At 39.8% G+C, this 13,138-nt stretch overlaps 1 protein-coding gene across 1 annotated transcript; it reads left to right on the top strand.

Annotated features, from left to right (window-relative positions):
* The first annotated feature begins 3,163 nt into the window (after positions 1-3,163).
* LOC148070935 (potassium voltage-gated channel subfamily A member 2) lies at positions 3,164-7,776 on the top strand. The gene is made up of 2 exons (XM_087801697.1): positions 3,164-3,399; positions 5,283-7,776. The coding sequence occupies exon 2, from the start codon at positions 5,414-5,416 to the stop codon at positions 6,908-6,910; it is 1,497 nt and encodes a 498-aa protein (XP_087657823.1). The 5' UTR covers positions 3,164-3,399; positions 5,283-5,413; the 3' UTR covers positions 6,911-7,776.
* Positions 7,777-13,138: the final 5,362 nt, after the last annotated feature.

Genomic DNA, 13,138 nt, shown 5'->3' with positions numbered 1-13,138 from the left:
TAGCATCATAACGGAAGAAAAGTGACTCATTTCAGTGGATGGATGTATGGATGGACTGTTGGATGGATGAATGGACAGATAGAAAGGAGGATGAACAGATGGAGGATCGAATGAATGGGCAGATGGATGGATGGATAAATAAATGGTTGAATGGATGGATGGATGGATGGATGGATGGATGGATGGATGGATGGATGGATGGATGGATGGATGGATGGATGGATGGATGGATGGATGGATGGATGGATGGATGGATGGATGGATGGATGGATGGATGGATGGATGGATGGATGGATGGATGGATGGATGGATGGATGGATGGATGGATGGATGGATGGATGGATGGATGGATGGATGGATGGATGGATGGATGGATGGATGGATGGATGGATGGATGGATGGATGGATGGATGGATGGATGGATGGATGGATGGATGGATGATGGATGGATGGATGGATGGATGGATGGATGGATGGATGGATGGATGGATGGATGGATGGATGGATGGATGGATGGATGGATGGATGGATGGATGGATGGATGGATGGATGGATGGATGGATGGATGGAACGATGGAACGATGGACAAATGTATGATGCTGGATCGATGTAATGAAGGATGGATAGATGAATGGATGGAAGTATGGATTTAGGGATGGATGGATTCATGAACGATTGGATTGACGTTGATGTTTAAAAGAATGGATGGACAGATGGAGGAACAAAGGAGTGGATGGAGAGATGGTGGCTATAAAGATGGATGGATATATAGATGGATAAATGGATAGATTGATGAAAGGATGGATATATGGATGGATGGATGGAGTGATAGATCATCAATCAATTAATGAAAGGGATTTCGGATCAGATAAACAGACAGTTGGATGGAAGGCTATATGGATGAATGGATTTAACAAACGCATGGATGCATTGTATAAATAATTTAAAAGTATTCTGCCTCAAAAGAATCTACAAGGGCGTCCTGGATCTAGAATCTGTGAGTGAAGAGTTGAGATCAATACTGTTTGAAACAGTGTCATCTCGACACCTTCCTCTGTCACATCACCGTGTGATGAGATGATGGAGAGCGTCCTCAGCCCGGGCTCGTCACGTTTAATTAAAAGGGCTTAATGCAGACTGGAGCGCGCCTGTGAGACTGCATTAACCGTCTTTGTTGCAGCCCCTCACTCATAAATAATAGCTGTGCTGTCATGGGGAACCCAGGAAAGCCATTAAGAGACGGTGAGAAGGACGGACTCGTGTGGCAGAAGGCAGGCAGACAGGCAGGACCGAGCTGTGATGGACTTGGATCTGAAACGTGTTACCTTGGCTTCCCTCCACATGGAAAGGAGGGATTCCCGCAGGCTCTTCTGGACATCAGTGAACCCATTCCCAGATTCGGTATTGATTCAGACTCTATTGAGCATCTTGTTTTAGTCTTTAAAGGTTTTATTTTTATTTTTGTCACGCTCTGGTTTACAATCAATGTTTCCTGGAATGGATACCAAGATAAACTGGGGAATGAATAGACAACTTCGAAGAGATTTCAATACATTCAAGTCACCTCCACGTTTCTGAATTAAGACAGTAAAAGGTTGCGAGAAAAATGTCACATTAAATAGCTTGGTTTATGGATGTACCAGAGATGAGTTATAGCCCCCAACATCCCTGTTAGCATCGTATTACTCAAGACATGAGGGCCCGATCCTGCCCATTAATTCATTATTGCCCGCAATAACTGTAAAAATTAAACAGATCATACATAATTAAAAAATGAGTCAAGGGCTTTAAAAAAAAACTCTTTTATGAGCGGTAAAACTCTACTCTACACAGTCCAGTTACTTTGCCGTGGAACCTTCATACAAGATATGGTTTTAAATTACTAGAACATTTGTGTGGCTTGGAGTGTGTTTTATAATTGTGGTCCCTTACATAGAATGGATGAATAACTGGTAGAACTTAATATATATTAGGATATATGAGTTAGTACTCTGTATAAGTGCTTTTTTAAGTGCTTAAAAAACAAACTTGACATAATTATCAATTTGAATTATATGTGACTTCTTTATATCTGGCTGACATAGGATAAAATAAAGTCAACATCTTAATTGATGAAAACATTCATAAAGGTGTCTTGTAAAAAAAAATACTAGATAAACTAATAAATCCGTGTGGAAAGAATTCAAATAAAATTAAAGCAAAATTCTTGAGTAAATATGTAAATAACATATTACCACTGTATATATGATACATTATACTATCCATGTAGAATACTAGCATGGTTCCATCTGAAGTAGTTAGCATAAGTTTAATTACTAAATAATTTTAGGACCTTTTGGTTGTTCAACAAGAGGTCGCGATTTATACGGATTGGCTTTTTTGGGTGATCAAAGAATCTTTGGAGAACTAGCATCATAACGAAAAAAAAAAGTGATTAATTTCAGTGGATGGATGTATGGATGGACTGTTGGATGGATGAATGGATAGATGGAAAGGAGGATGAACAGATTGAGGATCGAATGAATGGGCAGATGGATGGATGGATAAATAAATTGATGAATAGATGGATGGATTAATAGATAGATGGATGGATGTAATGAAGGATGGATGGATGAATGGATGGAAGTATGGATTTAGGGATGGATGGATTCATGAACAATGGATATCCATGAAACTTATAAAAAACATGCAACAACAAAAAATCGCAAATTATTATTGTGGAGCAGAAAATTAATTGTAACAAATGATAGTTAAAATATATATAAATACTTTTAAATGATATATGTTTAAAAAAAAAATTAAAAACGAGTATATAAAAATTCAACAAACAAAAATATATTTTTTTAAGGGGTGTTGCATGACGTGTACCCCTTTAAATTGCCCAAAAACTGCAGTAACGAGGTGATAAGCGGTCTCTGGTTCTCTTGGTATGCGAGGCGAACCACGACTGCAGCTCCAACTCCACCGTGACTCTTGACAACAGCAACAAGCGCTCGAGCGCGTCACTGCTTTACATTGGAAACGGAATCACCTGTCTCACGCTCTCACCTCCCGCACGCAGACGGATCTCAGGAGAGGAGCCGATCTTTGTGCTGACCGCAGCACCTCGAAAAGGGAAGCACCAGCCCCTCCCTCTTTTTTTCTGTCTCCCTCACATCCTCGCCATCCCATAACAGCCGGAGGAGAGGAGCGAGGAGGGGGACGCGAGGACACACCCGCACCTACTGTACACAGGCAGGATGCTGCAGACGTGAGGTGAACGTCGTCAGGATGCCCCAGTTTGGAAAAATGTATCTTCTTCTCCCACCACCTCCTGCTGTGAAGAAGGACTAGCTGTGGTGAGCAGATCTGCCTCCAACCGAGCAGGACATCAGGAGATGAAGAGCAAGATGACTGCAGGTATGTAACCTGACATTTCACTCCTTTATTTACAACCGTCAACTTCTTATTCTCCGAGATGATGCTGTGGAAGACGATGGTGACAAGACAAACTCTTTTTTTTTCTTCCCCCTGAACCCATTTCCTTCTGTTGATAAATTATTTAGATCTGTTTTTTTATATATATATTTCAGAGACAGGCACCATTTCAAGGCTCTAACGCTGCAGCCAAACTGGAGACTGTGTACCAAAGCTTGTTGGGGTGTAGGAGTAGTTAAATATCATTTTTCAACAAGCACCAGCCGAGCCTGTGTGAGCTGAACTCACTGGGAAAAGATGGTTTTTATTTGCTTTTGTCCATTGGAGCAGATGAGTGTCCTGATTATGAGCCGGTCCTATACCTGCATTGAAGTGATTAGTATGCACCGGGCGATTGCTTTATTGGCTCGTTAGTTTAGTCCGTTTCTATGAGGTGACCAGCAAAAAATAATAATTTTTAAATGATAATATAATATTTGCTGTCTTGTTCAGGTTATGGCAAAATGCAATGAGAATCAGCAGAGTTTACTCCTGTGGATTAATGATAATAATAATATTGTGTTTTTATTTATTAAGTATATCAAGAAAGAATATTTATTTAAAAAACGTTGAATATCACGATCAGTGGGAAATACAGTCTCAAACACATAAAACTGTAAAGATTTCAACATTTTTGTGTTTGGGTCATATTGAAACAAATGTCAGGTAACATAATGAAAAAATAAAATAATGGTCAAAATTTCAGCACTCCTAGATACCAAGGTCAAACTACAAGATTAAATGCAGGTTGAGGAAAAGTAAATATCTAGACAGAAGATCAGAATTCACAGCTTAAAAAGCCTAAATACATTTTTGAAAAAGAAATATGACGTCAAAAACAAAATATTCAGTTAAGAATGTCTCTTTGTGGGTTAATCCTGAGCTAACTAATGAGTTAAAGTAGGCTCAATAAGAACTCTATCCAGTGAGTCCGTCTGCAGTCGCCCATGAAACACTCGAAAAGCACTGAGACAGTGCATACCTCCACCAAGGAGCTAATAACAGATGGCTATATAAAAAAAGCAGGATGCAATCAAACGAATAAAGCAACTTCTATAATTTATGATAGTTAGCTCGGCGCTACTGCAATGTTTACTGATGGACTCAAACTCACAATATAAGTTTAAGGGTGAACACTGAACCCCGACGTTGAATGACAATATATTGAAAACTTTCTGAAAATACAGGTGGTAGTGGAGAACACATCAATTTAAGGTTAAATAGGAATATGTTTCGTTTTTGTTAAATTTGAAATTGGAACTGGAAAATGTTGGAGAGTTTGATCTCATAAAGTATCTTTTCAAAACATTTTTTTATTCTTTTTGTATAATTACAGTTCAAAAAACTAGTTCACCCACCAATATAAGTTACGATTGCAAAACGCTCAGAGATTGTCGTCACAAAGGCTGTTTTCTTGCAAATAAAAAATTAAATATCCAAAAGTCAAAGTGTCGTGTGGTGGTGTCGGATCAGGACAATTTATGTAATCTGGTCATTCAATTTCAAGTATAACCACATACTTTCTGCTAAAGTAAGAACATCTGAATTACAGCAGAGACCGATTCATTCTTTTGAGACTTCCTATTAAGGACTTGGGATGTGCCTAACATTTTAGCCTCTTGTGTGATTAAGTTCGACACCCTGCTCTAAACTGTCTGCGGGTATGTGTGCAATGTTGTTCGTCAGTTTGTGCCCTTCAAGTTGCAATCCAAGTACCTGGGATACGCTTTTAGATCATCAACATGGTATAATTCAGGGTCATAGACATGGTAAGGAAACAATTGAATCATCTATCTAACTATCTTTTTGTCATCTTCCCCCCGCAGTGACACTCTAGGCATCATCCTGTGGCCGTCGGGTGATCACGGTCTCGGACCCTCTCCCCCACATTCCCCCTTCCTGCAGTTGAACAGGCTGCAGGTCTCACTGAAAGGTGCAGTCCCTCTCGCCCTGCAGAATGACTGTAGCCACCGGCGACCCCTCAGACGAGGCGGCGGCGCACCCGGGTCATCCGCAGGACTATGACCCCGAGGCTGACCACGAGTGCTGTGAGAGGGTGGTCATCAACATCTCAGGACTACGTTTCGAGACTCAACTCAAGACCCTCTCACAGTTCCCGGACACTCTTCTGGGAGACCCCAAAAAGAGGATGCGCTATTTCGACCCCCTTAGAAACGAATACTTCTTTGACCGAAACAGACCCAGTTTTGATGCTATATTGTACTTCTACCAGTCGGGGGGGCGGCTAAGGAGGCCGGTCAACGTCACCCTGGACATTTTCTCGGAAGAGATTCGCTTCTACGAGCTGGGGGATGAAGCCATTGAGATTTTCAGAGAAGACGAAGGGTTCATCAAGGAGGAGGAGCGTCCGCTTCCTGATAATGAGTTTCAACGACAAGTGTGGCTGCTCTTCGAGTACCCAGAGAGCTCAGGTCCTGCCAGGATTATCGCCATTATCTCTGTCATGGTAATCCTCATATCCATCGTCAGCTTCTGCTTGGAGACCCTCCCGATATTTCGCAACGATGAGGACGACATGCACAAATCCCAAGCGGCGGTCTTCTCACCTGAGACCAACAGCACCATCATCAGCTACACCTCCACCTATTTCACCGACCCGTTCTTCATCCTCGAGACTCTTTGCATCATATGGTTTTCCTTTGAGTTCCTGGTACGCTTCTTCGCCTGCCCCAGCAAGGCAGGGTTCTTTGGAAATATCATGAACATCATCGATATCGTTGCTATCATCCCATATTTTATCACTCTGGGCACAGAGTTGGCCGACCGACCAGAAGATGGACAGGCGGGTCAGCAAGCCATGTCTCTAGCAATACTCAGGGTCATCCGACTGGTGCGAGTCTTCAGAATTTTCAAACTATCTCGTCACTCGAAGGGGCTTCAGATTCTCGGCCAAACCCTCAAAGCCAGCATGCGAGAGCTGGGCCTGCTCATCTTCTTCCTCTTCATCGGGGTGATTCTGTTTTCCAGCGCCGTTTACTTCGCCGAAGCAGATGAGCCCGAGTCCCAGTTCGAGAGCATCCCGGACGCATTTTGGTGGGCCGTTGTTTCCATGACGACGGTGGGCTACGGGGACATGGTCCCGACCACGATCGGCGGTAAAATCGTCGGATCTCTCTGTGCTATCGCTGGTGTGCTGACCATTGCTCTCCCTGTGCCTGTCATCGTATCAAACTTCAACTACTTCTACCACCGTGAGACTGAAGGGGAAGAACAAGCCCAGTACCTGCAGACCAACGTGGCCAAAACAGACTCGGCTGAGGAGCTCAAAAAGAGCCGGAGCGGCTCCACCATAAGTAAATCGGACTACATGGAGATCCAGGAGGCTGTGAACAACAGCAACGAGGACTTCCAGGAGGAGAACCATAAGACGGCTAACTGCACACTGGCTAACACAAACTATGTTAATATCACCAAGATGCTCACTGATGTGTAGGCGACTGAAGTCATGCTGGGAAAAAGGAAAGTTAAGCAACCTGCGTCTCTTGTGCAGGGCATATCAAGGAAATAGAATTCAGTATTCAGTGATCGTAGACTCTGAAAATAAGACTGCTCACTTCCCCGCTTATAACTGTCAAACAGAGTAAACCGATTCCTGCATGTATTCGCTTTATGTTGTGATGGTGGTTAAGATACCCAACAGTAGCTCCGCAGTGATTAAGAAGATATTATTGCTATAGCAAACCCCTAGCTGCTCCAGTCCCATAACATATTGCACAATTCTGGTGAAACATATGCTGCTTTCTTGAGCCATCGCAACAACTCTGAGATAAACGGACCTGTGCGAGCGAAACAGGTTCTGGCCGGCGGGCGACTTGTAACGAGGTTGGTGGTTAAGCACACCAGATTATTTCAAGGATGGATGACGGCCCTCAGCGCTAAGCTTGTGGCTCGACACCTTCTCTTTCCCAGTAGGCATCAGTATCTGATGAATGACTGAGAATGGCCTTGACTTTGAACTGCTCTGGTCGTACGAAACTGTATATTGCAATGCAAGCTTTCACCCTTAACCATTCACCAAAACTGGTCTTACCGCAAAGCTTTGAGGACAACTTGAATGTTTTTTTACACTTCCCCACACAGTACTTAGATAGGTATCAGTAGGTAAGTACTGTTTAGAGCCAGTAGTAGTCGTAGATTACTGCATGTTTGGTTTTTATATGGATGGAAAGTTTCCACTTATTTCTCAACTGCCACTTGCCTCATGACATCACTGTATATGTCTCTTCACTGCCTTCAACACTAATAGATTCTTTCTAAAGGACGCCTGCAGGTAGCTGTGACAACGACGTTTAACCGAAACTCAACGCACACAAAAAAAAAAAAATCAAACAAGCAATTTTTACAAGTAGCTGTTCTTTGTTGGTACGCTGGTACTGACCATACGCTACACAACTTTGAATAAGGGACTTAATGTGTTCAAAAAGTATTTATTTTTTACAACAATCGAGAAAATCATACTGTTACTTCCTAACAATGAACTAAGGCCTAAAAGCAGAAAAAAAAAGTGTATGGGGTGGTACAAAATTTAGGTCACCCCAATAATAGCAACACTACCAATTTCTTAGATCATTTTCTGGCTCGATGGGGTTGGTACCTCTAGGTTCAGTCTTTCATATTCTGTACATTAGTGTACTTTCTTGTTTTCTTTCACTTTCTCAGTTTATTAGCATTTTCGATTAGCAACTAGTACGCACATCGGTTCACTCAAAACAGTACAGAGTAGACCTAGGTATCCCTTTGATGTGCTTGAAATTTTAAATACTTTTCACTTAGTTCATTATTTTTTAAATATTTTTGAAGGGATTCATTAGGAATCCATGTTGAGAAGTGACAGAAGAAAATGCTTTTCCAGAAGGTTTTTCAAAAAGTTGTGTGGCGTATGGATGGTATTAATGTAATATATTAAAACAAAAGTGTTCATAAGCAAACAAGTTTCCTTTCAAAAATAGATGATTCAAAATAATAAATATAGAAAAAAAAACATTACTAAGTTACGGTTAATTACAGCATGTTGCAAAATGTTGAAATCCTCTTTTGTACGATACCTTAAAGACACTCTTAAAGAACAGCGCTTTGCTCCAACTGCCTTTATTTGAATCCTGTTGCATGACGATGAAAACATTCCTAGAAGCATGCGTTATAAAATCAACGCCTTTTTTGTCAAATATGTTCATAAAACAGAAAGACAGCAGAAAAAATATATATAAAATGATCAATATCTGGTTCCAGTAAAACTGTAGAACTTGGATGAGGAGTCCTTACACCAGTTAAGAACTGTTTTATTTGTACTTGAAATCGATGAGGTGGTTTTTTTTAGGCGAACATGGAGCCTGAACGTGAACACGGTTGTTGTTTGGAAGGTTCTGGTGCAGCTGAGACTCTCCACCGTGTGCTCCTCACTGCCAGGGCAACCGTCCAGGCGGCGAGCTCGACATGGGAAGTGTTAATTAGCAGCCGCCGTGTAGCAGAACTTGGCTTCAAAAAAAAATCTTTCCACTGCACGACTTGTGCAACCGAAAAAAACAGTGACGAAATGAAATTCCCGAAAAGTAATCAGTTGTTATTTCTGGTTAGTTGTGTTTTGCCATCCCTGCCAATAATTTCTCAGGATTCCTCATCAAAACTGCCTAAAAATGAGGTTGTGAAGTCTTTCTAAAGTCCACATTTGTTTCATGTTGAAATGGACGAAATGAAAAATAAATCAAGGTTGTTTGGGAGAGAAAAAAAGTTGAAGTAGTACAAATGGTTTTAAAATGCTTAGTCGTGTGTTTGATGAATATGTTTGGACAGTTGTGACAAATATTCTAATAACATATGTGCCGACATCTCACTACATGACTTTAAATCATTCAGTCCATCTGAAAAACCTAGTTAGCATTATCAGGCTAATAGGCTAGCTGAAAAAATAACGTAGCTTTCTGTAGTTAACTGAACGAATTGATCAATGTACTGTAATACAAAAAAGGAAAATACAACCCTAAAAAGAAGGAGATATTAATAGAAGTTTATTTATGTTTACACTCGAGCTCTTTTCTGTTCACAACCCGAGTGCTAGCATGTTGATTTTAAATGCTAATGCTAAAGATAATGTACAATGTCAAAGGGCAAAAATAAATGATGAAATGATCATGAAAAGTATCAGTTGAACCTCAAATTAACCTTAAATCTTTATGTGATGCACAAGCAAAACAACTATCGGTGATTAGTTTGTGATGCTAGTTTTGGTCTTGGTGTTACGAGGTCAAAAAACTTTAAAATGAGAACAAAAAAGAAAGAAATTACAGAATCAGAATCGGAAACTTTTATTGCTAGTGTCATAAAACAACAGGATTTTATAATAAGTGTCAATGGCTTGACCTAAATCAGGAAATATATTACATTTTGGTTGAAAAAATATATCACTTCAAAAAAACACTTGAAAATGTTATTGTATTGTATTCTTTGAAAGAAATAGACAAAAACATGCAGATTTATACATGCACAATATAAAGTTCACATCCTTTAAATGCATTTTGGCAGACTTTTTTAGGGCTGTCAAGTGAACATAAACATGCTCCAAAATAAAACACATTATTTTGTAAAATAAGCATTGAAACATAAGTCATGTAGTGAGGACACAGCATCAGATCAGAGTTGTTTTTTCTATTATTTTACCTTTTTTCCTCCATCAACACCTGGTGTTCAGCTGCAAGACCAAAAATTCACGTCTATGCATGCTTTTTTGCGTTCTCATCATGTGTTTGCTAAATGTGAGAGACGTGTGAGGAAAAAGGCGAGTTAACTCCAGTTAACAGTTTCCACTGTAGCAACCATCCCAGGGTCGCTGAAAGTTTCATTGGAAGCACAAAGCTCTGAGGGATTTCCTGAAAAAGAATTACCTTAATTAAGGATCTGACAATGACTGAAAGAAGGTCTTGTCACATGCAGAGGAGCCCATTAGCAAGGAAATCCTCTGAAGAGGATTTGACGGTCTATGCAGAGATTAAATGTGAGGAGAATAACTGCAGAGAATAAATGCAGCTTTTTTTTTAGCTAAAAGAGCTGAATTTGCAATATTTGTCTGTTGACAGAATGTGAATAGGGATGTTTTTTAAGGTCAGTGATGTTATCTCTTCCTGGTGGGAATATGATGATCAATATGCAAACTGTGTGCATGCTTGTGTTTGAGACAGAATGTCTACTTTTGTTATCACAGTCACAGAGAAGATGTACAGCTACCCCCCCCCCCCCTCCCCCTCCCTCCTGTATCATAGAGACCTGACAACATCCATCCACATGGGTACACTGGATACTGGATTTTCTTTCTATGAAATGAAATAAAAGCAAATAATCTACATTAAAGGAAAAAAAAAAGAAAGATTTACTATATACTGTATGTGGAGTTTGGATTTAAAAAATAGTATTATCTGCACTTTAGGACAGAAAAAAGGACAATCTAATGGACAATTAATGCTCATTATCTTGAAATTATCTCTGGAAATAAACAATAATGAAGCCAATAATATCTCAACTGAAAATGTGTGTGTTGTGTTTTTTTCCACGACTTTCACCAAACATTTTTAAAATGTTGACTATGATGATGTTTGTGTGTCTGCATACTGATTCCATTATTGTCGGTCAGCCTGGGGCATTCAAGACTCTCATTCTCACTTTGATAATAACAAGGAGCAACAAAAAAGGTATGCAGAGAAGCTGCAGTTCAATGAGTGTCCACTTGAGGCTAGCTGCAGAAGTCAAGTGCACACCAAGAAGCAAATTAACGCATATTAAAAAACATATACAGCTCGGTGAAAAAAAAAGCTCAGGTCTTTAACACATATTTCACTATCAGCACACATTGAACAGGGTAAAGTTTTATTCAAGAATTTATCCTTTGATAATATATTCCCACTCATAAATCTTCCGGAAGTGGCATAATAAGGGCTGTGGTCGATGCTGGAAGATCAATGAACTATGGTTTCTATGGAAACTTGCTGAGCTGGTCATTGATTGGTCCAAATCTTTCGATTGAGTTTTTCTAAAAGAATATATATATTTCTCTTCCATGAGTTATATAATTTAAGATTATTATTATTGCTCAATGGCACAGAAAACATGGGTACCCCTGAGCACTATCAACCTAAACTTGAAACCCTTCTAACACACTACGAGGGGCGTTAAGAATCTGGTGCTATAATCATTTTATGCAATAAATCGTATTTATTTATTGCAATATGTTTTGAACACTTTAGGTACAACGATATATATGTAGTATTGTCCAAGTACTTGACTCTGGTGTTGCAGAATTTACCGACCACATGACTCTTGACGAAGTCATGACAGCTTTAATTTTTTGAAAAACAAAATATGTCTAAACATCAGCTTTAAAAGCTTATTGTCTAGTCCTAAGTCATTGCAAAGATCTTGTGGGATTTCATTGGTTCTATTAGATTTAAATAGATTGTTCTATTAGAGGCAAAACGCATGAAAATGTGCATGTTAATTGTGAACAGAAAAAAATAAATACATAAAAAATCGAATTATTTTATACTAAAACTAATACTATTGATAAAAAAAGATGAGATTTAAAATTCGAAATGTTTTTTTTAAATCACTACAGTGCTGTTGAATATTGGCTCGGCATCAGGAAAAAATATATTACCATATTTATGTCTATTGATATTTTCTCAAAGCCTCACTAACCACTCACTCTTTCATAGTTTTTATATTATATTATTCATCTATGACAGCAAAGGGATACACTTTTATTTGTATTAATAATTAAAAGTGCTCTTGTTTTTATTTATTTACCGAAGATGTAAATTCATCAATTATTCAAATACTTTGTCCAGTTGAAAAGCGTCAGAAACAGATGCAAAATTCCTGGAATCGTGGAAAAGCCTCAATGCTGGATCGTGGCCTCTGGCGAAGTGCGGGACATTTTCAAAACGCCTCCTGGTATCTTCGAGCTCCTTCATCCGTTTAAGTGCACAGTAGATGCTCCGGCAGTTTGATAGACGCAGTAGGGACGTCTATTAATAGCAGGTTTAGTCTGAGAAAGATAACCGAGGAGGAGGAGGAGGAGGAGGATGGACTTGGAAGAAAGAGGTAAAGAATGGAAGTAAATGTTTCTCAATCAGATCATGTTATGTACTCATGTGTAATATAGCCAGTGATGTGGCAGAAATCACACAAAACATTATGACCACCTGATTATTAATTTAAAAACAAAAAAAGATCAACATGAATTAGGGTCATGTGTCATCCGGGGTGATTTATTCGGGGAGATGTTCTGCTCATATGACTCCAGGTCTCCATCTGTTACATACACTGCACAGGTTTTTAGACTTAAAGCATCTGTTAGGATCTATCTTTAGAGAGACGTCGACTCAACTGTTTTTCTTTACACAGGTGGGAATGAAACAAGAATCAAGACTGATAAGCCTCAAACTCACTCGTCTCTGCAGGAGGGCGGCACTCACTCGCTTTATCCCAGCTGGACCTTCTTTAGCTGCTGAGACCTACTGAGACCCAATGAGAACACATTAAAAGTGAAACGAACAAGCAGTGACAACACAGGCGAGGTGCCTGTTGTTGAGGATGTGTTTACCAGGGAGACCTGCAGCATGGCAGCTGAGCGATGGTGCTGCGATCACCGGCAAAATGACAGACAAGCTCGCTG

Source organism: Callionymus lyra, chromosome 10 (genome assembly GCF_982586985.1).
Source record: "Callionymus lyra chromosome 10, fCalLyr1.hap1.1, whole genome shotgun sequence".
NCBI lineage: Eukaryota > Metazoa > Chordata > Actinopteri > Syngnathiformes > Callionymidae > Callionymus > Callionymus lyra.
Note: the sequence above shows the minus strand (reverse complement) of the source record. Positions and strands in the feature narration are given on the sequence as shown.